The sequence below is a fragment of the Ambystoma mexicanum genome, chromosome 6q (genome assembly GCF_040938575.1).
Source record: "Ambystoma mexicanum isolate Mex_15411 chromosome 6q, UKY_AmexF1_1, whole genome shotgun sequence".
Classification (NCBI taxonomy): Eukaryota; Metazoa; Chordata; class Amphibia; order Caudata; family Ambystomatidae; genus Ambystoma; species Ambystoma mexicanum.
Genome location: NC_090937.1, coordinates 272,668,095 through 272,695,613, shown reverse-complemented (window position 1 = coordinate 272,695,613; position 27,519 = coordinate 272,668,095). Strand labels below are relative to the sequence as shown.

The 27,519-nt window shown below is 50.4% G+C and overlaps 1 protein-coding gene across 7 annotated transcripts in view; it reads left to right on the top strand.

Annotated features, from left to right (window-relative positions):
- Positions 1-27,519, top strand: part of FAM13A (family with sequence similarity 13 member A) — a 2,868,510-nt gene that overhangs the window by 2,334,723 nt on the left and 506,268 nt on the right. For all 7 annotated transcript variants that reach the window (XM_069630746.1, XM_069630744.1, XM_069630745.1 and 4 more), the window contains one exon: positions 22,738-22,951. In XM_069630746.1, the coding sequence (XP_069486847.1) occupies positions 22,738-22,951 (214 nt within the window). The remainder of the gene's footprint in view (positions 1-22,737; positions 22,952-27,519) is intronic.

Here is a 27,519-nt window from a genome sequence, read left to right as displayed (position 1 = left end):
CTTTGTAGTTTAGTCAGTTGGTACGCGTGGACTCCGAGGTAGAGGGGGTTAGCATAGTCTAGTCTTGACATAACAATTGATTGGACCGGGGAGAGTCTGTTGGGAAAGGAGAGGTATGGAAAAATGTGCCTACGAGTTTTAAGGTGGTAGTGGCAGGACTCAGACCTAACCCTCTCGCTCCAAGTCAACAACGTCTCTCAGTCAAGGGTGCATGCAAGGTTTTCTACTGAATTAGATGGTGTCGGCGAAATGCCCATGGCAGATGTCCAGGGTAGGGGGTGCGGAAGAAGTTCGGTGTTGCCACATACCAAGATTTCAGTTTTGGAGAGGTTTAGCAGGAGGTGGTTTGTGGTCATCCAGTGATCTATGTCGAGGAGGCAGGAAGCGAGATCTGGTTGGCAGTTGGGTTTTGAATTGAGGAGTTTTAGGATTAGTTGTGTGTCGTCGGCGTAGTTGTAGCATAGGATATTGTGCAAGCGGCTTATTTGTGCGAGGGTGGCCATATAGAGGTTAAACAGGAGGGCTAATAGGCATGCTCCTTGTGGAACTCTAGTGTTGACTGGTCGGGCTTGTGAAGCATAGGCGGAGAGTAAGGTTATTTGGTTCCTGTTATTGAGGAAGGATGCTATACATTTGAGAGTGTTTCCACGGATTCCCAGGAAGTGGAGGCGGTCAAGGAGGATTGAGTGGTTGATTGTGTCGAAGGCGGCGGATAGGTCAAGAAGGATTAGTGCTGCGCATCCCGCAGAATCTGCAGTCTTTTTAAGGTCATCCCAGATTGAAGTTAAGGTGGTTTTGGTTCTGTGTCGGGCTCTAAAACCTGATTGAGCCGGGTCTAGGAGATTGTTTTCTTCGACAAAGGCATTTAGTTGGGAGTAGGTGGTTCGGTTTGGCAAGAAATCTGGTGTTTGAGATGGGGCGGTAGTTTTTGTGCTCGAGAGGGTCGAGGGAAGGTTTTTCAAGAAGAGGCTTGACATAAACAGTTTTGAACGAGTCGGGAAAAATTCCTGAGGAGAGGGAGCCGTTTATGATGGTTCTAGTGTGTTCTCCTGCGCAGGTTGATGCAAAAATATCTTTGAGGGTTGAGGCTGGGCAGGGGTCCAGCGGGGAGCCGGATGGTTTGCGGGCAGAGATAAGCTGGAGAAATTGCTCAGTTGTAATTGGACTGAAGGAGTCGAAAGTCGGTTGGGTAGCGTCGCAGGTGGTGGGATTGGGTGGATTGCGTGGTGGGAGAAAGAGTGCTAGTTTGCTGGTTAGAGAGTTTGTTCTTTCTAGAGCTGTGGTGTAAAAGTGGAGAGAGTGTGAGTCGCATAGTGATTATGAGGGGGTGGGAATGTTGGTGGTACATGATGGTTTGGTGAATTCGGCAAGGATTTTGTGAAGCTCCTTGCTGGGGTTTTTACAGTTTAGGATGGGACCTCCCGGATGACGTGATGGAGGTGTTGCTTTCGGCCAGGCAGCCTGCAACAAAATCCCTGTGCCGTTGGCGTAAATTCTGCAACTGGTGCAGAGATCACAATGTTCAGCCTTTTCAGTGCTCCATTCCTATGGTTTTGTCTTTCCTGCTTTCATTGGCCAACAGGGGCCTTCAATCGGGTACCATTAAAGGTTACCTGGTGGCACTGTATCTTTAAGAGCTCGTCTGAAGAATGTTCTTACTTTAAGATTCCTTTGATTTCTCAGTTTCTTAAAGGACTGACTAATGTATTCCTGACGTCCCCTTTCCAGGTGCTGGTTTGGGATTTGAATTTGGTTTTGAGATTTCTCATGGGTGATCCGTTTGAACCTTTGCACTCTTGTCCTTTGAGATTAATGTCCTTCAAGCCTGTGTTCTTGGTTGCGGTTACTTCCGCTCGCAGAGTGAGTGAATTGCAGGCACTTTCAGCTAAGCCACCCTTTTCTGCGTTTCACAAGGACAGGGTTGTACTGGGAGTACGTCCTTCTTTTCTACCTAAGGTAGTCTCTGAATATCATTTGAGCCAAAAGATGGTTCTTCCATCTTTCTACCCTCCTCCTCATCCTGTTAAGGAAGAGGAGCGTCTCCATATGTTAGATCCTAGGAGAGCTCTTAGCTTTTACATCTCTAGGATGTCCAGGGTCAGAGTGGACAATGAACTCTTTGTAGGATATGCTGGACACCGATTGGGCCAGTCTGTTACCAAACAGACCTTGTCCAGGTGGATTATCCTTACCATTACGGAGTGTTAACGATTGGTGGGTAAAGACCCTCCTGAAGTGTTGAGAGCTCATTCCACTAGGTGCGTGGCTACTCCCACCACCCTCCAGCGGATACAATTCAAGGTCAGGATATGGCCTTTGGGAAGGCGGTTCTTTATTCCGCAATCTATTTTGGTATTCTAAATTCTTTTCCCTCCTCCATTTACTGGTACTGCTTTAGGAGTCTGTGTTAGGCAGAATCCTGTGCAGTTCCCTTAGGGAGCACTACAGAAGATTAAGACTACAGGTGAGAGCATTAAATCCCCTTCGGTATCAGTCTGTACCACAAAGATTTAGTTGGTAGCTGTGGCTGAGCAGTCAGACTTATCTCAAGAGGGAGATGAGCAGTATTCAGGGTTTACACAATAGGCCTACTGTACTATGGTACAAGGAAACACTGACCAAAGCTTTGTATTAAAAGTAGTTATATATTTATTTTATACACTTCTAATAAAACACATGTATCACAGTCATCAAGCAAGTTAAATTAAGTCAAAGGAAAAATATACACACTCCCAAGTTAATGTGGACAAAGTGAACCAGAGTGAAAACTGAGCAAAACGGCACAGTGAAAACCACACACAAGGGACGCTCTAGCAATTTCTCGCAATAGAGGGAAGACACAAGTTATTCAGAAATACTTTCTTACACACCCTAGCAACACTTCCTATAAGTTTGTGAAACAATTTAAGCAAGACAGTGCATCAGTATAGGCAATACTTAAATGAAAACTGAGCAAAATGGCATTTCACAAGGTTTAGAAAAGGGAAGGAAAGGGCAGTTGTAAGAAATGGGTGCACCACACAGTTCTATATGAGAATCAATCTAAAGAAGGCAGATCTAACAAATGTAGCCAGAGTCAGTAGGCCTGTGCCAGAGTCAGTGGTACAGGGCAAGGGCCCAGGAGCAAAATGTTCTTGTATCTGCAGTCAAGTCTTTGGTTAACGAATTTGCAAAGGTGGACGCAGAAGTTGAAAAGACAATGTTTAAGAGAGAGAGGCGGCCAACCCAACAGGTAGGGAAAGGATTGTATGGGAGAATACTCATTCTATGGCTAATTTCCCTTACCTATAGTGTCCCCCAGCAGATTTGCTGGATTTGAAGGGTTTGTTTCTTTTTACCTGCTAAGAATGAGACTCTTTTTCCCACTCTTAGGCATTTTTGCTGTGTGTGTTCTAGGCTATTTTTTTGTGTTTAAAGTCTACGGGATTTTCTCAACCCCATAGGAACCATCTTTATTCACATGTGTTACACAGCACCCTCAGTGCAGTGACAAGGGGTGGCGTAGCGACCCCCAAACATAGACTCCATACTCTGGGACTGACTACTGTCTCGCAGGGCATATAAAGTCCCAATTGACTTTACTAGTCAAATCCTATGAACGAAACCAGTACAACCCATTTTACTATGGAAGTACTGGAAAGGGTTAATAGTTTTTCCCTTATGTTCATTTTTGAGAGGGTACCGTACAGTCCCTCTCTCAAAGGTTTCTGGTTGGTGGCAGTGGTTACTACTGTAAATATTCGATTTTCCCATTGTTCGAGGCTAGCACTTTTTCGGACAGCCTCTAACATACCGCCGGTGCATTTTAATATTAACTTGACTCTGGTAGGTTTTATTTGCCAGAACTTTAATATAACGTCTTTCTCGTGTCTTTCTCTAAACTCCTAACCCAGGTCGGGGATCCTGTTTTCGTCCTTTTGGCAGGCTTCTGCCGAGAAGCCCTCCTTTCGGCGCCACTGAGTCTGGGGTGGGTCCATTGTGTGGGAGGGGGAGTAGGACCCCTGGACAGGGTTGCCTCAGCAACCCATGTCGCACTATATCCTGATAGGCTGGAGGGTCTCCCGCCAAGATGACCATTCCATTGTGTGAGTGACAGCTAGGCTGTATGAAGGGTGATCTTTTTACATAAAAGCAGGGTCCTGAGGACTGGAAGAGCAAGACGTCGCCACTGGAACTAAGAAGCCGAAGAGGAGCGAAGCCAAAGACATCTGCACCAACTGAACCACCGGTGAAGCACTGCTGCAGCTTCTCACCACTTTTCTCCACACGACGAGAGAAGATCTTCATCTGCAAGAGCCTTCTTCCCTTGAGCTGGTGGGGCCAACCAGTTTGCCAATCGCCTTCCCGGTCCTGCCTTGGTCGAATCTCCCGTACCCTGTACTTGGAGGTCGGATAGCCAGGCACCAGTCCACCCGGACCGCAATTTAAAGGAGCGTACCTTTTATTTGTCGGGCAGTACCGCGGCTGGTTTCATCCCTTGGTAGTGCAGTAACTTGAACCTTCCTCCACGACGAGAGCCTCTCTTCGTCTGCTGTATCCCCCGAACTGCAGGAACTACCAGGAACAACCGCCACCGCAGAAGCCAGTTCTTCATTGTAAAGGTACATTGTTCCGCCAGGCCGCACTTTCTTCGCGGTAGCCCTAAAGGTGTTTTAAATCCTTTACCTACCTGTTGGGTTGGCCGTCCCTCTCTCTTAACATTGTCTTGCGCTTCCTGCGCAACCTTTTCAAAATTGTTAACCAAAGACTTGACTGCAGCTACAAGAACATTTTGCTCCTGGGCCCTTGCCCTGTACCACTGACTCTGGCACAGGCCTACTGACTCTTGCTACATTTGTTAGATCTGCCTTCTTTAGATTGATTCTCATCGAGAACTGTGTGGTGCTCCTATTTCTTACAACTGCCCTTTCCTTCCCTTTTCCAAACCTTGTGAAATGCCATTTTTCTCAGTTTTCATTTAAGTATTGCATATACTGATGCACTGTCTTGCTTAAGCTGGTTCACAAACTTATGCGAAGTGTTGCTAGGGTGTATAAGAAGGTATTTCTGAATAACTTGTGTTTCCCCTCCCTTGTGAGAAATTGCTAGAGCATCCCTTGCGTGTGGTTTTCACTGTGCCGTTTTGCTCAATTTTTACTCTGGTTCACTTGGTCTACAATTTAACTTGGGAGTGTGTATATTTTTCCTTTGACTTAATTTAACTTGCTTGATGACTGTGATACATGTGTTTTATTAGAAGTGTATAAAATAAATATATAACTACTTTTTAATACAAAGCTTTGGTCAGTGTTTCCTTGTACCATAGTACAGTAGGCCTATTGTGTAAACCCTGAATACTGCTCATCTCCCTCTTGAGATAAGTCTGACTGCTCAGCCACAGCTACCAACTAAATCCTTGTGGTACAGACTGATACCAAAGGGGATTTATTGCTCTTACCTGTAGTCTTAATCTTCTGTAGTGCTCCCTATGGGAATTGCACAGGATTCTGCCTAACAGTCGACCACACAGCGAGGACCGGCCACCTGCTCACGGATCTGGGGTTCTCGATAAACTATGCAAAGTCCTGCTTGGTGCCATCGCAGGACGCCCTGTTCCTGGGAGCCAGGCTCAACACTGTGACACAGCTGGCTTCACCGTCGGAGGAGAGGATAAAGGCCATACTGGGCAAGGTCCAAAGGCTATTGACCACAGAAGTTGCCAGTGTGAGGTCCATCAAGTCCCTGCTCGGCATGATTGTTAGGGAGAATTCTCATTTATGGCTAATTTCCCTTACCTAGTGAGTCCCACCATCTAGAGAGAGGTATAACCACAACCCCTACTCTCCATTTTAAACCTTTTTATTGTAATTGGCTTCTGAAGATGTAGTCAATCCTCCTTTTTAAGAAAACCTTGTATATTGCTATACCCGCAGGTGGATGCAGATCCAGCAGGGACCCTTATCCAGAATATGCTATATAATACAGCGCCTTTAAAGTGATAGAAACCTACACATTTTGGAGCATCATCCAGGTGATTACTCTATCCCAAAATTCATTATGACAGATACATTGAAACTTTGAAACCACATATGAGTACAATAACTGAAATCTGGCTTTTTTGTTTAATTATTTGCAGAAAGGAAAGAAGTACAAAAGAGGAACTAGCAGCTCCTGAAGAAGGGAACAAATCCCGAAACGCTTTGAGCAGAATATAGACATATTACCTAATATGGAATATTGAATATGAGTAGAACAATGAGCATTATTGTTATCAACTTAGATACATTTCTAGTTTGAAGTCAAACAATGTCCTTTGAAGAATTGTTGCATGTTGTCACTTAAATACTATTGTTGATGAAAAACCATGTTTGAAAATCATGTTTGAAATTTATAAAAGTACACACTGCACAAGTAACGTGGTATGAATTAAGAATCTTTTATTGAATTATACAAATATTTGGTTGTATTTTTGCACCACACATAGGGTGTGCGAGGGACGGGAGTGTTCCACAAGACTGTGGTCATCTATTATTATTCTACTTTTGTATACCACCTAGTGTCAGTGTTGGTTTGTCTCCCTTGCACCCGCCTAACGTTCTTAAATATTCTTCAGAATATTATAAGTTAATAGGTGTGCTCCCAGCTACTAGGGTATGAGGTCTTGCTCATAGTCACCTGTTAGCGGGAGCAGAATGTGTGTCTCGTCGGTATAGTTGGTAAAGGCTATGCCGAACTCTTCTAGGTCGCTGAACAGGGGAAGAGTGAAGAGATTATAGAAAGTGGGGGAGGTACAGGATCCTTGTGGGACTCCACACCTTATGGGGGATGAAGTGGCTGATGCCTGATCAGAAAAAACCCTCATGGGTCGGCCCTCCAAGAAGGATGTAATCCAGGTGGTTGCTCCTCGGGAGAAATGTGCAGTGTTTGAGAGGTGTTTACACAGGATCTTGTGGTCTACCAAGTCAAAAGCAGCCGAGAGATCCAGGAGTAGTAGGAGTGAGGATTTTCCCTTGTCCATGGCTTCAAGTAGCTGATTCTTTAGATCAAGCAGGGCGGATTCTGTGCCGTGACAAGGACGGAAGCCCGATTGTCTTTTGCCAAGGATTTTATTCGCTTCCAGGTAGGACTGGATCTGCAGATAAGCAGCCTTGTCCAAAATTTTCTGCAAGAACGGAACGGTGGGGATTGGACGGTAGTTGTTTGGGGAGTCTGGTTCAAGGGTAGTTTTTTTTAGCAACGGCAGAACCCAGGCTTCCTTGAGGGAGGTTGGGACGGTACTCGTTGCGAAAAAGGCATTAATAAAAATGGTGACTAATGGAGCCAGAGCTGCCGCACAGTCTTTAACTAGACTGGCTGGACATATGTCACCTTTACAGAGCGATGTTTTAATTTGCTTCATGATCAGTAGGACTTCAGGTATTGTTACTTCCCTAAAGGCAAAGGGCATAGGAGTGTTTATGGCATGTGAGTCATCTGAGGCTGGCACTGTGGCAGAGGGCCTTGATATGGGTGAGGTGACCATAGGCAAGTTGTCAAATTGTGTCTTGATTTTTTTTCTTGAGTGTTTTAATTTGGTCTAACATGGGATGTTGTTACACCATGTTTCATTTTTCTCGTTTGGTTATGTGGAGGTGGGGGGGATAGTGAGCTCATTGTAAATGGCGAACAACTCTTTGGATTGGGAGTTAGCATTCTCAATTCTGGTGTTGTGGGCAGCCGCTTTCGCTGTTGAAAAAGCTTTTTTGTATTGTTTTGCAGCTCCCAAGCAGGTATCTCGTGTGAACGTGGAGGGGCTTATTTGCCATACGGTCAGTGCTGTCCGTTTGGCGGTTTGTATGTCTAAAAGTTCTTGAGTGAACCATGAGTTAGCATGCTGTTTATGCTTGGCTCGTTTCTTTTCCAATGGGGCTACCGCGTCTGCTACCTCTTTAAGTGTGGCATTGTAGAGCTCTACTAATTCTGTGGGTTGTTTGAGGTGGGATGAGCTAGACCTGAGGTTTCAATGAGAGGGCGAAATCTGTCCATTGCTAGTCATTTTTTTTACCTTCAAAACAACAGATGTCCATAATCTTGTGGATCTCTCCCGTCCCCTGCACACCCCATTATTTGGACCTGGCCATGGTAGCTGGCACAGGGGGGCTAGGATTACCTACTATTTACGATGATATAAGGAAGTGCAGTAGGTGGTGGTCCGTCCAGGGGCGTTGAGTGTTGGAGCTGATGTCAGCAGCCCAATTGTAATTCGCTATCCAGTATAATATGCGACCTTAGGTGTGGGTCGGACTGTTGACTAGTTGGGTAAAGCCTAGATCTAAGAGGGCTTTGGCGAGGGCTTTAACTTTCTTGTCTTTAGGGCCTTTGAAGCCAAGATTTAGGTCTCCTACGAGGATGGCTCTTGACTAAGTTTTGAGGTCGTCGCTTGTGATGTGTGTGATGTTGATTGGAAATCGAGAGGTGGGGCTGGGGGGCGGTAGACAATATGAAGAGTTATGGTGTCGTCTGGTGAGAGGGATATTTTTACTGATAGTGTCGAAGTTGTCTGCCTTAACGGTTTTTATTTGCCTGGAGTTGATGGTTTCTTTGAGAATTAGGGCGACACCACCTTCTTTACTGGAGGTTCTGTCTTGGCAGAGAATTATGTAGCCTGGCGGTAAGGTTTGGCAGATGGCTGGTCCGGAGGTTTTATGTAGCCAGATCGCTGTAATGGCTAGGATATCTAGATCCAGATCCGTGATAAGGTTGTGACAAAGTCTCGGGGTTCCCTTCCCCAAGCAGACAATGTAGTTCATAAATAGTCTCTGGGTTCCTTTCCCCAAGTCGACAACACAGTTATGAAATGGCCTCAGAGTTCCCATCCCCAAGTTCAAAGCAATCTCCAAAACAGTCTTGGTGTTGTTTCTTCCAAGAAGAAAACCTAGTTCAAAAGGTACTCTGGGTTCCTCTCCCTAAGGAGACAACATAGTTCTGTAAAAGCCTCAGTAGTCCCTTTTCCTAAGGCGCCAACAAAGTCGGGGTGTCCTTCCCCAAGACATCAGCTTGTCCAGCTCGCCAATTAACACTTAGTTTTAGTCTCTTAAAACTCAAAACCAGTTCCAGGTCAACTTTACCCTCCTTCTGATTCCTTAATAGTTCACAAAGATTTGCTGTCTTCTGCTTTCACTTCAGCAATCTCTTTCATACGTATCTATATGTTTCCTTGGCTTTCACAGACAGGGTATCCTCGGTCTAGGAGCAGTTGCCAGACCACACGGTCCACCCAGTAAAGATCACGCAACCGATTACCCCAGGCTTTCTTGCCCACATAGGTTTCTCTGTCACTGCCCCTGTGTTTTGGTTCACCTTCACTTTGGTTTCTCCTTGCCAGTCTCTTGGCTTTGCCACAATGTGTTCTTTTCATACAGTTCTCTCCGTGGTGCCTACTTTCCTTCACCATGTTACTTTCACACTCTTCATCACTTGCTTTTCACTTTATTTCATAGTCTTGATTCTATGTCTTTCAGTATTTATTACGTGTGCTTCACACAGGCTTGCTTTCCATTCATAGGCTTATTAAAGCTCTCCTTTAGTTCAGTATTCAATGATTTTTAATGCACAAGGCTTTCTCTTATAGTTCAACTTCTCATATAACATCTCAATTGGGTTCACCTTTGCTTGCATATCTATTTTCGTTCACTGTGAAGGCATCATGAAGCAAGACACAGACAACAGATTCACTTACTTAACAAAAGGACTTTTATTTCAAATGTCAGGATGGATTAAGGCCTAACTTGCCCTATGGTAAGGTGGGATCCCCCTACTTAAAGAAATTAAGGATAGTCTGTGTCAGTAAGTTCAACTTAAGTCTGTCTGTGTCCAAAACCTATACTTGCCCTCAGAACTAAAGATATACAATGTGTAGGAATGTCAGCACTGAAAAAAAGTTCTGAGCTTCTTCCATCTCAAGCTTGGTTCAGCTTACCCTTCCCCAAGTTCAAATAGTTCCACATAGAAATACTTGGGGGGTCCCCCCAACCCAAATGTAACACAATCAAAAAGATCTCAGGGGTCTCTTCCCCACATTCGTCACAGTTCCAGGGTATCTCGGGGTTCCCTTCCCCAAGATGAACACAGTTCCAAAAAGGTTCAAGCCGATTGAGATTCATCAGTATTGCACAATTCCCACTGGTACTCCTTTTAACTTGTATCACAAATGCTCTTCTTCACTTAAGCACTTATACCACACAGTCTTTGTCTCTGGGCTCTTTCTTGGTTCTTTCCCAGGTTGGACTAATCAGTCTAGGTGCAGTTGTCGGACCACATGGTCCACCCATTAAAGGTCACGCAACAGAAAACCCTTGACATTTGTGATGCCCTGGATCCTTCTTGTGTAACACTGGTTTTCAACCTAGCACCATTATCAACACTTACCATTTGCTGTGGTTTTTTCTGCAGTCTTTTGACTTTGCTGCTTTGTGCTTGCAACAATGGTGAGAAACGAGGTGTTGAACTAAGAGGGGCAAGTTGAGTGCAATCTGTGTCAAAGTGAATGTTGGTATGAACATTTTTGAACGGAATGAAAAGCAATTTTCACTTCTTTCAACATAACACGTTATTCTTTTTCCATATCTTTTCTTTGGTTCCGTTTTCAATATAGGCCATTGTATTTTCCCCAATACTTGGCCCCTTTTCCAAGCTTCATTATTGTTTCACAATAACTTGTGAATTTATTCACAATTCCTTTGACATCACCCTGGTTCCAAACCCTCTTGGTTTGCACTTCTTGCTTATGCATTAACATTAACTGTCTTATATTTGCCCTAGAGCACCCCGGTACGAGTACTCGCTCTCTCTCGTACTAACCAGAGCTGCTATGCTTCGTCAGGCGTCCTCGCGCTGATCTTCGTTTCTCTCTCTCTCGTCCCGGATAGGTGTCAGGAGTTACAGCGAGCAGCGCTCGCTCTCGGAGAACCTTCGGGCAGCGTCCCGTGGCAATCAGAAAGGCTTTGTTCCCCAGCTGGGAACATGCAACACTGGCATGTGTTTGGGCTTACGTCTTCTTGCGGCTCTCTCAGGTAGCAGCACCTTCTTCCTTCCCTGGGCACACACAGCATCCTCTTTGCAGGTCCGGTTCCCGTCTGTTCCTCGCCACACGCCAGCCACCTTCTCACCAGGCAGGTTCTCTGCATTGCTGTGCCGGTCTGCTTTTAAGCACCCTGTAGCAGCTCAATAGCTGCAGGTGCTGATAGTTTGTCTGACCCTCATTATGCCAATTAGAAGGACATGCCTGATCCTTCAGGCGCATGTTCCTCGTCTCCGTACTAAAGTGGTGAAACTGACTAGAAGTGTGTATTGCTCCTAGTTGCCTCTTCCTCATCCCAGTTTTAAAGGGGCACATTTTAAGATTATATTGTCTGAGTGAACCAGGTATACATCGACAAAACCCCATGAAGGAAGGTGGAGGGTAGGATTTGTTCTCATAAGGAAAGGGGGAATACCATGTCTCACCTACAGACATCCTCTCTCCATTCCCACGGGTCCCTCCACCCAGCTGATCGTATATCCACCCCCAAGGTCAGGATCCCAAAAACAACAATGGCCTTTCCCTGGTCACCTGAGTGGAAAATTGAAGTGGAGTAGATGGGAGGATGCCCTCAGGTCCCTCGAATCACCTGGCAATTACATATGCCCTGTGGTAGCCCCAGGAGCGCCCCGGTACGGGTTTTCCCCTTTGTCCACTCACTGGGCCCTGGCGGCTCCTTCGGGCGTCTTCTTTCCTTGCTCTCCACTCCACATCTCCGTAGTGCTGCGAGCCACGCTCCCACTTTGCAAACCTCTCTGTGCTTGACGGCAGCTCCGCTCAACACTCACAGACGCTGCCTAAAGCTTTCAGCCCTGGGGTCTCTTCCATGCCCCCCAGCTCTGGCTGTGGGCACCCAACCAAGGGGGCTCTAACAGCTGTGACCCTTCCGCGGCCCGCCTGGGCCTCTGCATCGCAGTCTCCGGATATTTGCTGGCGTCCCGGCCTCCAGGCAGGACCCTCCTTGGCAGCCTCCTTCTTGACAGGATTTCTCTTCTCGCAAGCCCAACCCACCCGGCCAGGCTTCTCTCCTGCTGGTCTCCCCTCTCTGATTGTTTCCCCCACTTTTATGCACCTGCAACCGCTTAACAGGTCACAGGTGCGAGTCGTTAAGCCCATTTGCTTAACCATAGTTACTGGTGTTCTCTGTACATACCTGACCCTCACAACAGCCTTCAGGCCTCTTCCTCATCTCAGTACCACAGTGGTGTAATGACATGTTAGTGTGTACCACTCCTAGTTGTCTCTTCCTCTTCCCAGTACTATAGTGGTGTGACTGAGGGAGAATGATAGAATGGGATTGGCAAAAGCCTATGAAGGCGGTGGGGAGGGTAAGGTTGGTTATTACAAGGAGGAGAGGGTTACCATGCCTCGATCCCAGCCATTCTCCTATTCAACCTCCTCCTAGTATCTATATTGATGGCCTTTTCTAGGGTCATCCTTGACGGAAGAAGAGTGAAAAGGGTAACAATATCCCCCAAAGGCTGCTGGGACTGAAGGTTCATCATGGAATGGAAATGGGGAATACCGCGTCTCACCCAAGGACATCCCCTTCGATTCCCCAAGTCTTCTCTACCCAGGTGATTCTCCCTCGCATATCCACCCCCAGGGTCCGGATCCAAAAGCGATGGCCCTTCCCTGTCCACCTGAGCAGAGGATATTGGGGCTAAATAGTGAGGATGCCCTCAGGTTCCTCACAGTACCTGCACTCTAAGTGGTGGTCGGTAGGCCATGTGCTCCAGCCGAACCTCTGTAGCCTCACCCTTCATGCTTCACTGCTGAGACACAAGCAGTGGGATTTGTCAGTCAACGTGCTGTATGGACTTCTCACCCCCTGGAGGGGGATCACCTGAGTAGGACTCATTTTTCGCCATGCTCGCTATTCAGAAGTTCTTACAGGGATTGCGTAACCACTGTTTGCTTTTCTGTCTTGGGACTGAAATCTTGTGCAGACGTTCCTAATTGCAGCTGTGGCAAGCCAGAAGGAGGACTCAGACCAGATGACATGGCACATGTCATTTTTTTTTTATTCACAGGAAAGATGCCTTACTATCCCTATTGCTAAAAGGAGGTTTCCCTTCCGATCGAATCGAACTTAAGGTGCTTGTCTACAGTTCGAATCAAAAATAGTCCTCATTCCAAACCTATCCACTAAACTGGCCCTACATCTTATCAAAACTAGAACAGAAACATGGAGTGTGTCTTACACACACTGTTCTCCATAGAGACTACTCAGTCTTTTCAGGACTCCCACTTGGATCTTAATTTCATAATGTATTTAATCAATAGTTACTTTGAAGACAAAACAGTTTGTGTCTGTCTTATCCCAAAGTTTCTTAAAGATTCCCAAAGAATGTACTAATCTCAAATTCCTGAAATTACAACAAAACCAATTCATCAACCAGTTTCCGGTATTTCCTGTGTTATCTTCGGCCCACTCTGTTCATACTTCCCTGTAACTTGATGGTTTCTCTTGACCCACTATTCTATTGAGTTCCACAGTGTTTGTGACCCTTCTGGGTTTCTGACTGTCTCTGGTTCCCTCTGGTCCCTGTAACCCTTCTGGATGGTGTGCTCCTCTGGTTTATTAGGCTCCCAACACCCCCTGCCTGTGTCACTCCTCACTTCTCTGGGACCCTCTGTTGAGGTTAGAGTCTTGTTCCCCTCTTGCTCACTACTTCATTTCTCTTTCTCTCCCCTGTTCACCTGGGCAATCCACGTTCTCCAGCATGGGGTCTGGCATGGATTCACATGCTCATGAATATTCCCCGTCGTCAGGCTGGGAATCCTCGGTAAAGAAAAAACCAGTATCAGTTTCGTTTCTGATCTGTCTTTCGTAGTAGTAACCAATCACTGGTCTCTGCGTCATACTGACCACAGCCAATGACTGCCCTCTACCTAAGCCCCGCCTCTGGCAGCCATCTTCAGATTTTTACCGCACGTTCATGTGTTGGGATCCTCGTGCTATTGCTCTCGAGCGTTAGTGCTATTTTTCGCGCTTTTTTCACAAAAACTTCGATTCTTTCGGTCAAAAGAGCCTCAAGCTCCACCGATCCTACATCCGATCAACGGGGACCCGTGTCGGATTCGTCTGCGCCCCTCAAGGGTGAAGATTTCGTCGAGCTACACTTCGGAGGACTCCAGAAGCTTCTCAGGCCCGGTCTCGGAGATGGCCCAGGAGAAGGGAAGCTCGACGCCCGGAAAGCTGTTCAGGGTCTGCCCTGGATGCCAGCTGCAGAACGTCTTTAAGGAGGACGAACACTCTTTCTGCCTTTACTGCCTTCATGAGGACAAGACGCACGTGGAGAAGGACTGTGCGTTTTGCGGCAACATGTCGGAACGGACCATGAAGGACCGCCATCAACGTCTCGCCAACTGGCTGGAGGGTAAGAGCCCGTCTGGCGAGAAGAAGAAGAAATCCGAGCGGTCTTCTAAGACCTTTGAGGGCGCCCCGGCGACGGGGGCCCAACATAAGGCCAAGCACCGCGAGTCCGCTGGCACCGGGAGCGCCGAACGGTCGGGCTCTACGGGCGCCAGGCAGGGCGCACCCTCCCCGGCACCATCAACCACGAGCCAACGCTCTGGGTCGGGTAAGAGGAAGGCCGAGCACCCGGCGAAGCTCCTGGAGAGGCCCCGGTCGAGCTCTAAGGCAGAGGAGGAGCGTGGCAGTGCCCCCTCCCTCAAGGATAAGGCGGTGAGCGCACCTAAGGTGGTGAAGGCCTTGATCCATCCGACCAAGCCCTCTATCGAAACGGTCGCGGCGGCCCTGGCTCAGCCTGTGGTGGCTGCACCAGTGGTGGCGACCTCAGGGCCCAGAATCTCCCTGCCTCCTCGGAGGGAGTCTTCCTTTGTGCCCATCGATAGGACCCCCGTGAAACCCCCCGTGGGGAAGAAGAAGGGGGGGCAGGGCGTCGTCGTAGAGTCGGCCTCAACCTCAGAAGAGGAGCTGATCGAGGTCTTAAGCCACGGCCTAGGCGTGGAAGAAGGCCAGCCCGTCGGAATGGACCCCGACGCAGGTGACGACGACGACATCGTCGAGGATACCGACGGGGCCCCTGCTCGCCCGTCGGATTCCCCTCTGCCAGCGCCGCAAGACAACTCGGCGGCCATTTTGTTGGCCATACAGTCCTTATGCTCCGAGATAAGGACGAGGCTACCGTTACCGACGGAGGAACCTCTCCCGTCGGGGGATCCAGAACCGGGACCTTCTGGTGTTCCCCCTACCAAGAAAAGAAGGATCCATCCACCACCTCCTTTTCAACCGTCGCGCCCCTTCCAGCCCTCCTCCCCGTCCACCCGAGGGGATGATACGGGGACTGACACGGCAGCGACGGGTACGGACGACGAGGCATACGACGAGGATTTTCCGTCGTCGCCTCCCACCAGGGCCTCTCCGCCCGACGAGATCGGATCTTTCCACTCCATGATCTCCAGGGCTTCCGAGCTTTTCCAACTCTGCCCTGAGGAGAAGAAAAAGGAAGGCTTCCTTTATCAGCGGCGCGAGGCCAAGAGGAAGACGGTCCTCGCAGTGCCTCTGTTGGACGACATTTGGGATGAGGGCCTTTCCCTCCTCAAGAACCCTTCCACGACGCCAGCTAGAAGAGACCGGTACGAGAAAAAGTACCGGGTCCCGGACACGGCCCCCCTATGCCTCCGGGCGCAGCCTACCCCGGACTCCGTCGTCTCCGCGGCAGCCAGGAAGAAAGCGGGGGGGGGTGCGGCCTCCACATCGACTTCCCCGCCGGACGGCGAGGGAAAGAAATTGGATACTATGGGGCGTAGAGTCATCTCGTCGGCAGCGACGACGATTAAAGCGGCCAACGCCTTGGCTATCGTGGCCCGCTACGACAGGGAGCTCTGGTACAAGATGGCTCCCCTGCTGGATTTTCTGCCGGACGACAAGAGGGCGGAGGCCCTTGAGATCCTGCAGGAAGGTGAGGTGGCCTCGGACCACGCCATCACCGTGGCGACGGACATCGCCGACACTGGGTTCCGCCAGCTGGGCAACGGCGTTTGCCTTCGACGTCGTGGATGGCTCAAAGCTACGGACTTCCGGCAGGACGTCCAGACCAGAGTCCTGGACATGCCCTTCGACGGGAACAACCTGTTTGGGAAGACAGTGGACGATTCCCTTCAGGCCATCAAGGCGGATACGGAGACGGCCCGGGCCCTTGGAGTCCTGCAACGACGGACGCCCTTTCGGAGCGGCGGAGGCAAGGGCGCCTCCAAAGGTTCCGGCGGCGGTTTCGCTTCCTACCGTCAAGCGGCCCGCTCGTCGTCGCAAGAGGCCTACAGAGGACGAGGCAAGTCTAGCGGACCGCGCCGTCGTCGCCAAGGAGGTCAGGGCGGCAAGGCCGCGTCCAAGCAGGATTGAACCGGCCGTGGGGTCGGGCCCCCACCGAAGCACCCCGGTGGGAGGCCGGCTGGCGGGCTTCGTCAGCGTGTGGGAGTCCATCTTCACCGACCGTTGGGTGCTGGACGCCCTGGCCCGGGGCCACGCGCTCGAGTTTCAAAGAAGGTGCCCGCGCGTCCCCCCCGTGGCCAGGAAAGAACTTCACGTCCCTCAACTTCTCCTGGAGGTAAAGGCGATGCTCAGAAAGGGCGCCATCGAACTCGTCCCAAAGAGGCTTCGGGGCTCCGGAGTCTACTCGAGATACTTCCTCGTGAAGAAGAAGACGGGAGGATGGCGCCCCATCCTAGACCTGCGACGTCTGAACAAGTTCATCAAGGCGCAGAAGTTCCGGATGGTCACCCTCCAGCACGTCCTGGGTCAGCTGGAGGAAGGAGACTTCCTATCGTCGTTGGATTTGGAGGATGCCTACTTCCACATCCCCATCCTAAAGGGGCCCCGCAAATTCCTCAGATTCGTGGTCCAAGGGCGTCATTACCAGTTCAAAGCCCTTCCCTTCGGACTACGGTCGGCACCCAGGGTATTCACCAAGTGCCTTGCACCGGTGGCGGCGCAGCTGCGCCGCGAGGGGATTCACGTCTACCCCTACCTGGACGACTGGCTCATCCGCGCCAAGACGAGGGAGCTCGCCGTGGTCCACACGGCAAGGACCGTCCAACTCCTCACGGACCTGGGATTCTCCGTGAACTACGCCAAATCCCACCTGGTGCCCGCGCAAGTCGCACTGTTTCTGGGAGCGAGGCTCGACACAGTGTCCCTTCTGGCCTCCCCGTCGGAGGAGAGGACCAGGACCATCTTGGGCAAGGTGCAACGGATGTTGGTGGCCGACGCGGCCAAAGTGAGGTCCATCAAGTCCCTCCTCGGGATGATGTCTTCCTGCATCTACCTCATTCCCATGTGCAGGCTCCGGATGCGCCCGTTGCAAGAATTCCTGGATGCGCGCTGGATCCAGACGACGGGCAGCTTCGAGGAAAGGATCAAGCTCGACGAGAGTTTCCGACGAGCGATACGGTGGTGGGGCACCCGCGCGCATCTGACGGCGGGCATGGACTTGCAGACCCCAGCCCACCAGGAGACTGTGACCACGGATGCCTCCCTGGAAGGGTGGGGAGCGCACACCGAAAATCTGCACGCAAGGGGACTCTGGCTCCCGACGGAGAAGTCCCTACATATCAACGTCCTGGAGCTCCGTGCAGTGTTTTGGGCCCTCAGGTCCTTCCTTCCGTCCCTCAAGGGCAAGGTGGTGAGGATCTTCACCGACAACACCACCACCATGTTTTACATCAGGAAACAGGGCGGAACCAGGTCCCCGGCGCTGTCCAAGGAGGCGCAGGACCTGTGGCATTGGGCCGTCGCCCAAGGGATTTTTCTGGTGCCGTTTCATCTGGCAGGGATAAAAAACACCATCGCCGACTCACTCAGCAGGGAGCTGCGCTCGTGCCACGAGTGGGAGCTACGGCAGGATCTGGTGGATCGCCTCTTCCGACGGTGGGGCACACCCCAGATCGACCTGTTCGCGACGGCGACGAACACCAAGTGCCGGAGGTTCGCCAGCAGGTTTCCCCAGACGAGGAGCATGGGCGATGCTTTCTCGTTCCCCTGGGAGGGCCTGTTCCTCTACGCGTTCCCTCCCTTGCCTCTGCTAATCCGGCTCATCAACCAGCTCAAGAGGTCACGGTGCAGGATGATCCTCGTCGCACCTGCGTGGCCGAGGCAGATATGGTTCCCGGACCTTCTGGACTTGTCAGCGTCCCCGCCGATCAAGCTGCCGGCGGACGTGGATCTACTCTCCAGGGAAGGAGGCGCCATCCTCCACCACGACCCGAAGTCGCTGAACTTGCAGGCCTGGCTCCTGCAGCGCTAGAGTTTGGAGGATACGACATACCGGCCGATTGCAGAGAGGTTCTTGCAAAGGCCAGGGCGTCCTCGACTCTTAAATGCTACGGACACAAGTGGAAGCGGTTCTCTGTCTGGTGCCACGCACAGAAGATTAACCCTCTACGGATTACGGCTCCCCAAGTACTGCCGTACCTGCTGACGCTGGCCAAAGCTGGTCTGGCACACGCGTCCATCAAGATTCATCTTGCTGCGATCTCCCGATACACCAGAACCACGGGCCGGACGTCCTTGTGGTCTCATCGTCTGGTGAAAGAGTTCATGAAGGGACTGTTCAGATCGTTCCCGCCGGTGAAGGCTCCGGCCCCGGCGTGGGAGCTCAACGTGGTGCTGACCAAGCTCATGGGACCTCCGTTCGAGCCTCTGCACTCGGCCCCGTTGAAGTTTCTATCGTGGAAAACAGCTTTTCTTGTGGCCATCACCTCCGCACGACGAGTGGGAGAGATCCAGGCCCTTTCCTGCAAGGCCCCGTACTTGACTTTCCACGACACGAGGGTAGTGCTCAGGACGCACCCCTCCTTCATGCCCAAGGTACCGTCGGACTTCCATCTCAACGAACCCTTGGTGTTACCTGTGTTTTTCCCGTCGCCTTCGTCGCCGGCTGAGAGGACTTTGCACTCGCTGGATGTAGCTAGAGCGCTGAAGTTCTACGTGGACCGCACGAAGGGTTTTCGGAAGACGTCACAACTCTTTGTGAACTTTGGACCTGTCAATCAGGGGAAGGCTCTCTCGAAGGCTTCCATCTCCAGATGGCTCTCCGGCTGTATCATGTGCTGTCACCGGTTGGCAAACCGACCGCTGCCTGGCCGTCCGAGAGCCCATTCCACCAGAGCGATCGCAGCTACCACGGCGTTCCTATCTGGTGTGCCCCTGCTGGACATATGCAGGGCTGCTACGTGGAGGTCGACGCACACCTTCACGAAATTCTACTGCGTCGACCGGGATTCCAGGGAGGAGTCCAGGGTCGGCCAAGCAGTGCTGCGCAACCTGTTCGCCTGAGGTGAGCCTGGTGAGGAGGTAAGATGCTTAATGTTGAGCCTTTGCCACCTCCCGTGGTTGTGCATGTGTGTACTGCTATGTATTCTTTATTCATGAGCATGTGAATCCATGCCAGACCCCATGCTGGAGAAGGAACAAGTTACTTACCTGTAACTGTTGTTCTCCAGCATGGGTCTGGCATGGATTCACATGCGAACCCTCCCGCCTACCCCTCTGCGGCTCTTCACTTGGTCATACTGCCACTTCACGTGCTTCCAAATCTGAAGATGGCTGCCAGAGGCGGGGCTTAGGTAGAGGGCAGTCATTGGCTGTGGTCAGTATGACGCAGAGACCAGTGATTGGTTACTACTACGAAAGACAGATCAGAAACGAAACTGATACTGGTTTTTTCTTTACCGAGGATTCCCAGCCTGACGACGGGGAATATTCATGAGCATGTGAATCCATGCCAGACCCATGCTGGAGAACAACAGTTACAGGTAAGTAACTTGTTCCTTCCTGTGGCATGGTGGTCCTTGCTCCAGGGAGAGTTAGTCATTGTGGCAGTGGTGGCCTGCTGCTTTGCTCTCTGTCCTCACTTTTGGAAGTGGGCGATCTTCTTCCACGGGCCTCGCCAGGCTCCTGTTTCTCTCTGGCTCTTAGCTTGAGAGCTTAGGGTCTCGTGCTCCGGTCGACTCGGGGATTCTGGGTCTCTTGACCTGCTCCGGGCCAACCATGTCCGATACATGGTCGCACCTCCCGGTCTCCTCGGCTACATGCAGTCTCGCTTCCTCTGTCCTGGCACGTGTCATCTGGGGATGTATCTTATTCCCCTCTAGTGTTCTCTCGCTTCCGCTGCAGCTCTGCATGGATCCTCCCCTGGTACACGCTCTCGCATCAGAGAGTCGTCTTGACTCTGGGAATTTCCACCTTCATTCCAGGGTCTGTATGTCCTTTGTTTGTCCCTCACTCCTCAGAAGTGGTGTGTTCTTCACAACAGGAGATCTAACAGGTAGGTGATTCAGCATTACCTTGTGCCACACAAGCTATTCCCAGTGAGGTCCCATTTTCCCAAACCCCTAGGAATGGTTTTGCTGAATGGGCTCAACTAACCTAACCACCACCCTACCCCCCTGCGCCCCCCGCACTCCCCTGGGTTCGTCACACAGCTCAGTTTGTTCCCTTTGATTCTTGGCCATTAGGATTGTTCACCCTTAAGGTGATCTTCCTGGTTGCCATCTCTTCTGCTATGTGGGTGAATCCTCTCTGGACATGGTATTTTGCAATAAGAAAGCGACTCAGAGTTTGTCTGACGTTTTATCCTAAGGTTGGGTTGGATTTCCATCTTTCTCAGAAGATGAACATTTTCTCCACCTTGGCTAGACAAGGCAGATGGCAGAAAAAATAAAAATAATTGGCTGGATACCATGCTGGCTCCCAGCTTTTATGCACCTCATAAGACATCAGAAAGGAGAAACGGCTCTTCATTGGCTATGCTGGTGCTCACATGGGTAGAACAGTTACCAAGCACATGCTCCCTAGGTGGATCGTCCTCTACATTTGAGTGTTACCGTCCTGCTGGGAAGAATGTGCCTCAAGGACTCTGGGCTTACTCCACCACTAACTCTGCAGAATGATGTTCAAATTCTCATTTTCAGGGAAGCCCATGTAGCCACCTGACGGTGTCCGGTCAAATGGTCGAAAATAAATGGTTGAATGACCATTTGATCGAATCAAAATGGTTGAAAAAAAAGGTCGATTTATTTTTATTTATTTATACATTTTTTTAAAGTTTTGGTTGCTTAAAAAATATTTTTAATAAAGAAAAGGGGGGGTTGAGGGGAACCCCCCCTAAAATAAAAAAGAAAAAAAGAAAATTTTACTTCGATCAAATGGTCATTCGACCATTTGGTTTTCGACCAAATGACTGGTAACCCCACCTGACCCGTTTGCAAAGCATTACAGCCTAGATTCCTTGGCTGGTGCTGGTTCCTTTACCCTCCCTTTACCTGGGTTCTGTACTGATGTGAGAGTCTGTTTAAGATGTGGAATCTGTGAGAAGAAAGAATCAATTACAACAAAAAAATACTGTCTCAGGGTCAGTAAGTTGATCCTATCAAGGTGGGCTGGGGATTCCTCTCAGCTTGAGTTGGGAGTCCTACCAGGGTGAAAGCCTGAGCCAGTACAACTCCAGAGAGGGAAGGTGGCAGTTGGAAGGGCCTCAGTCCCTTCTCAGAGTGCCAGTTTGCTTGTGCCGAGTACCACTGTGTCAATCACCCTACCTCATGTGATGCTGGGCAGTTTCTTTCTGTTTATTGTAGAAAACTACAACTTCCAGTATGCATAGTGAGTAGAGGAGAACAGAACAGTCTAAGAGAGAATCCGGCCAATTACAGAGGAACCAAGCACCCAAACTGGCAACCAAGTGAAGTGAAGCCGCTACATGATGCAATCTTAAGAGAACTGAGTGATCAGCGTGGATGCAGCGAGCTACCATCTGCTTCATAATCAGACACTCACACGAACTGGAACATGAACTCACAGCAGTGAGCTACCATTGCCAGGTGGAAACTCTCTGAGTAGGAATCCCTAGATTGTTCCCTGAGGAAGTCAAAATTAAATAAGACATTTGCCTTTAGGCCATCACGATATGGCAGATAGTATTTTGATTGTAAGGGTTACCGATCTTTAGTACCAGCCTGGGGGTCAGGGATTGCCTGGGTTAGGGAGGGACAGTCTACGCCTAGGTGAGAGGGAGAGAGGGACAGAGCGAGAGAGAGAGACCCACCCCACCCTGTAGAGCATGTTTCTATAGAATTGAAGATAAAACCATTTAACTGGAGTTGGTGTGTTCTTGAAGCCGTGTATGACATTTGGCAGTGTTCTTTCTGATGGATTAGTCCTTCATCCCAAATATTCCCTGTCGCTCTTCTCTCCTACTCCCCATTATGGATAGCTTGCTTACTTCTTGCTGTTCTGCAGTCTCTTAGTTGGTGAGTGCTAAGGAAAAAGGTTGACTGGATGCCATGGGGCATCAGTGCTTCAATATATGCTGCCCCTGACTTGTATCCGGCATAAAGGGTGCACATTGAAATCGGGTAGAGCCAATGCCGAGCCACATGGTGCGTTCTGGTGGCTGAAAAAGTTTCAAAAGAGAGCTGGCGCTGGAAGATGTATAGCCAAGATGAAAACTCGCTGGGACGAAGTACTAATCCATCAGAAAGAACCTTACTGACAGTTAAGTAAATTCTTCATTCCCCTTATACACCTAGTCTTCTTTTCTCCTTTACACTCCTTCTAACTCAAGTTCATCATCAGTGCTGCTCAGAGGTTTATGTAGAAATCCTGTAATCAGTCAATCATCTTTTACTGATGATTTAAAATCAATTGTAATTTGGTTTTGGCTGTTGTTTTGCAGAGCCTGTTACAGCTTTCCACTCCTGGCTACGGGACACTCCTGATCCAGATGAAGCCCGCCTCTCGCCACAAGCTGGGCGTTTGATTCAGCAGCTTCTCGATGTGGACAGCGATCCTATGCTGTCTCCTCGCTTCTATGCGTATGGACATAGCCATCAGTTTTTGGATGATACGGAAGTGCCTCCCTCTCCTCCAAATTCACATCCGTTTATGAGGTATGTTTTTGGATGCTTGACTTGTTGGCTGAGGTGCGTTGGCCAATGGAAGATTTCACATTTGTCACTTGTATTTCACTGTTAAATAGCTTAATGTATGTAGATTAGTACTCTCGTGCTCTGTGCACCATTTTCATTTTTGGATCCCTGTGCAGAGACCACTATGCAGCCTGCAGTGCACAAGTACACTTAGTGGTTTTACCAGTACAATACAATATTTAACTGCTTCACTTTTGTCTGCCCCTCTGCCAACATTCCTATGTAATACTGTAAGTGCTTCTGCTTATTCAACTCTTACTTCCCGTCCCCTTTCCTCCATACTGCAAGGGTGTCCTTTCCTAGGGACGGGAGACGGAACCTTTTTCACCAGAAAAACCCTCTTCCCCATTAAATTTAGAGGCGCACCGACTCCACCTACCGGCGCCACTCCTCAGTCCCCTTTTCCGAATCAACGGGAATGGGACGATTTCTCCTCGAGCACTCCTGTGTTTGGCTTCAGCCATGTAATTCCACATGCTCTTTCTCGGATTCTTCTATCTTTTTGTCTTCTTTTTGTCATTCAGGTACTTGGTCCTCCGGCCTCACGCTCCTCCCCGGCACATGTCGACTTCAGCGGGCTTCCGCAGGTGTCCAACCTGCGAGGGGCTCTTCCCTTCATCCGACCCCCATGCTCTTTGCCTCCGCTGCCTTGGCCCCGACTACGAGTGGGAAGGTTGTACCGCGTGCAACGCACTGACTCCTCGTGCACTGAAGAACAGGCTAGCTAGGTGGAGGGAGCTCTTCCAAAGGTCGCCTCCAGAGGACTTGAAGGACTTCGTCAGACAGAGGTGGAGGCCCAAAGGAGGGCCGCTATTTTTCATTGCACCCCATAAGGGCGACTCCTTTCCGAGAAAACACCGGAGCGGGAGGAACCCCTTGGGTTCTCGCACTGGCACACGTACCGAGGCTAGTCCAGCTACCGGCCTCACGGCCGAGGGGTTATCAGATCCTTCCGTAAGCAGTGCTGAGGGACTGCAAGGTTCTTTTCCAGGGTGTTCACCCGTGGGGCAGCGCCCTTGTACCAGCATTATGTCAGAAGGGGCGCCTGCAGGCTGCACTACTGGCGACTCTGTTGAGGGCAATACGGCTACCAGGCCTCGGCCTGAGGTGCAGGTTAGCCCTCATGCTTCACCACCAAGAGGCTGGGCCCAGGGAGCCAAGCACCACGACTTCGGCATGTGGCACGCAGCTCGCCAAGATGTCTGCTGTGCCAGACAAAATGGCCGCTCGTCCGGTGCCACTCCTAGCAACGGAGCAGGCAGAAGAACGAGTTTCAAGGTGGGACCGGTGTCAACCAGGTACGTGGCCTACAGTTTATCCATCAGCAGCGCAGGGCTGGTTCCCCCTGCAAACTAGACAAAGTGCGCTCCGGCCCCAGCAGCCCCCAGCCGCTCTGTCAATATCTCCTGCCACTTCGTCAGCCTCCGAAGACAGGTATGCTGGAAAGGTTCCTGGCGCTGATGTGAACCCCACAGATGGGGGCCATCCTAAGGGATGCAGTCAGGGACTTGCTCCCTCCGGTCAATCCACCGGTGCCTATAGTCATTCCTCTCATGGCTCCGGCACCACAGGCCTCAGCGCAGCCCCCGCTGTCCTTGCCGGCTCCTTCGATCCCGGCTCCCCTGCCTCCTACAGTTCAGGTGGCTCTGCAACAGCATCTGAAGCAGCCGCCGGCTCCGGCCCCCACACTGCAGCCCACGGCACCCAGCACTCCTCCACTCGCTCCGGACCAGCCGAACACTCTGGTGGATACAGATGAGGAGGAGGACCATGACACACCGTCGTCAGCGAAGGCCTTCCACAACAGGCTTGCAGTTCTGGCAGAATATTTGGCCCTTCCTCAACTTGAGGTCGAGCAGCCTGAGGAGGGGGTCTTGGTAGAAGTCCTTACCCTAAGACCCCCTACCAAGACGGTAATCCTGATGCAGAAGGACTTTATTGCCCTGGCCAAGAAGGGGTGGCTCAAGCCGCACTCGGCCCAACCTGTCAATCGGCGCCTCAATGCTAAGTATAGACAGATGGAGGGGGGATACACTCTTGTTGTCGTCGCACCCTTAACTGCACTCTTCGATGATTGCTGCGGCGTCACTTTACCCAAAGCCTCAGTCGTCCTCGGCCACCTCGTCCTCAGCGCTGTTAGGCAAGGAGGAGAAGATCTTGGAGGCAAATGGGAAAAAACTGTACTCCAATGCCTCGCTACACCTGGGTCAGGCCAGGCATGCTTCAAGGTGGGTCTAGGAGAAGCCAGGACATCAGGGAGTCCACAGTGGCCCACATGGATACCTCTGGCCAGGCTATCTGCTTCGCCACGGACATGAGAAGGATGGCTTGGCTTCGGGCTACCAACTTTAACCCTGATGTCCAGGAATGCATATTGGACCTTCCGTTGGAGGGTAGTGACCTCTTTCACTCTACCACAGAGGAATTGGATAAAAAGAAGAAAAGCTCACAAACTGCGAAATCTTTATCATAACGTAGGCCACGCCCAAGGCATACGCCCAGTCGCATCAACGCTCCGACGGGGGGTTTTTTGGCGGGTTCCGCGGCTTCCAGAAACAGAGGGCGAGGCAGCCTGACCGCTCGCCAGGTCAGCACCGGCGCAAGCAGCAAAAAGGGGAGGAGGCAAGAAATTCGTCCAGTCCCCCTGCTCAACAGCAGCCTCAGAAGGAAAAAAAAAAGCATGACACGTCCCTTCTTCTCCACGTGTCTCTGGTGGGGTCAGGCTTGCCTCTCGTGCAATTTTGGCACCAGAAATTTACAGACTTCTTACAGACTTCTTGATCCTCTTTGTAGTATCCATGGAGTACCGCCTACCGATACCTCCCGCTCCTCTCCTCCCTTATCTTTTCCACTCCCACAGATTGGGACGGCAACTCTTTTGGCAGAGATCCGATGCTTGTCGAGAGCCAGGCAGTGGAAGAAGTCCCAGCCTTCCAGAGAGGATTAGGCTTCGATTCCAGGTTTTTTGCCATACAAAAGAAGAACCAAAGAAGGTTATCTTCACATGTGGGCATGCGCCATGAAAGGAAAAAAATACTCATCAACAGTTTGTCTAAAAAGGTAATTTATTACTTGGTAAGTATTTAACCCTCTGTGATTAAACGTGTTTCGGCAAGTTTGCCTTTTTCAAATCAGGGCAAGTCAAAATGTTCATGTATTAATTTCAGTCTTTGTGGTGAGAACGTTTGTCACGGGTTAAATCCCTCCTGAAAACTATCCTTTCCTGTACGTCTGTTTGGCATCGCGTCCTGCAAACTGTTGCCGAAACACGTGTACTCACAGAGGGCTAAATACTTACCAAGTAATTAATTACCTTTTTTAGACAAACTATTGAGGAGTATATTTTTCCTTTTATGGCGCATGCGCAGATGTGAAGATAACCTTCTTTGATTGCATCAGACGGAGCAGAGGAACCAATGTCTCCTGTCTACTCTTCACATATTCAAAATCCTGTAAGGATGTCACATAATACCAAGGGCGCAGGAATATAGAGTTGGTGTTTCCCCCAAGCAGTACCTCAAACCTCTTTCTATCAAAAGAAGAACCAGGCTGGCCTGAGAGTTGTATTGGTCCTATCCACCCTCAACCTCTTCCCCCCTCTTCAGAAATTCAAGATGGTTATGCCACCACTCATTGCAGAGAGATTAGACAAGGGAGATTGGATGTGCTCCCTGGATCTGAAGGACACCTACCTACACATCCCGATTTGGCAGCCACATCGCTCCTTCCTACGCTTCAGGTTCATGTGCTGCCATTTCCACTACAAGGTGCTACCATTTGCCCTCAACTCAGCCCCCAAGGTATTTAGCAGACTCATGAATGCAGTGGCAGCCCTCCTCAGGGCCCAGGGCCATCACGTCTACCCGTATCTGGACGACTGGCTCGTCAGGGCAAGCTCTCCGGAGGGGGTTATCCACACTTCCTCCGCACTTATGAACACACTCCACGACCTGGGGTTTACTATCAACCTCAAGAAGTCTCAGCTGAAGCCCACGCAGAGCCTCACCTTCCTGGGCCTCATCTGGGATACAAACTCCGAGAGGATCTTTCCCTCGGAGGACAAGATTACGGCTATCAAGAGAGCCATTACTCACTTCGTGAACAGAGCAGTGACCTTGGCCTGGTAGTACCAGCACTTACTAGATATCATGGCAGCGATCCTCCTGGCGTTGCCACACACACGAGACTCAGGATGAGGAGGTTACAGCTGCACTTTGCAGCATCATGGAATTAGGAGAAGGGCTCGCAAACGGAGCTAGTCAGCATACCGCCTTCTCTTTACTCGGACCTCACATGGTGGTCCAGGGACTGCAACCTGTAGATGGGAAAGCCCTTCCGGCAGCCATCCCTGCAGGTCACCATCACTACAGACTCCTCCATAGAGGGCTTGGGAGCCACTCTGGACAGCCACAGCATCCACAGAGTTTGGACCCAGCAGGTGCAGGAGTCGCACATCAACTGGCTGGAACTCACGCCCATTTGGCTAGCTCTCAGTGCTTTCCTTCTGCTCATTGGGGGCAAGATCCTCC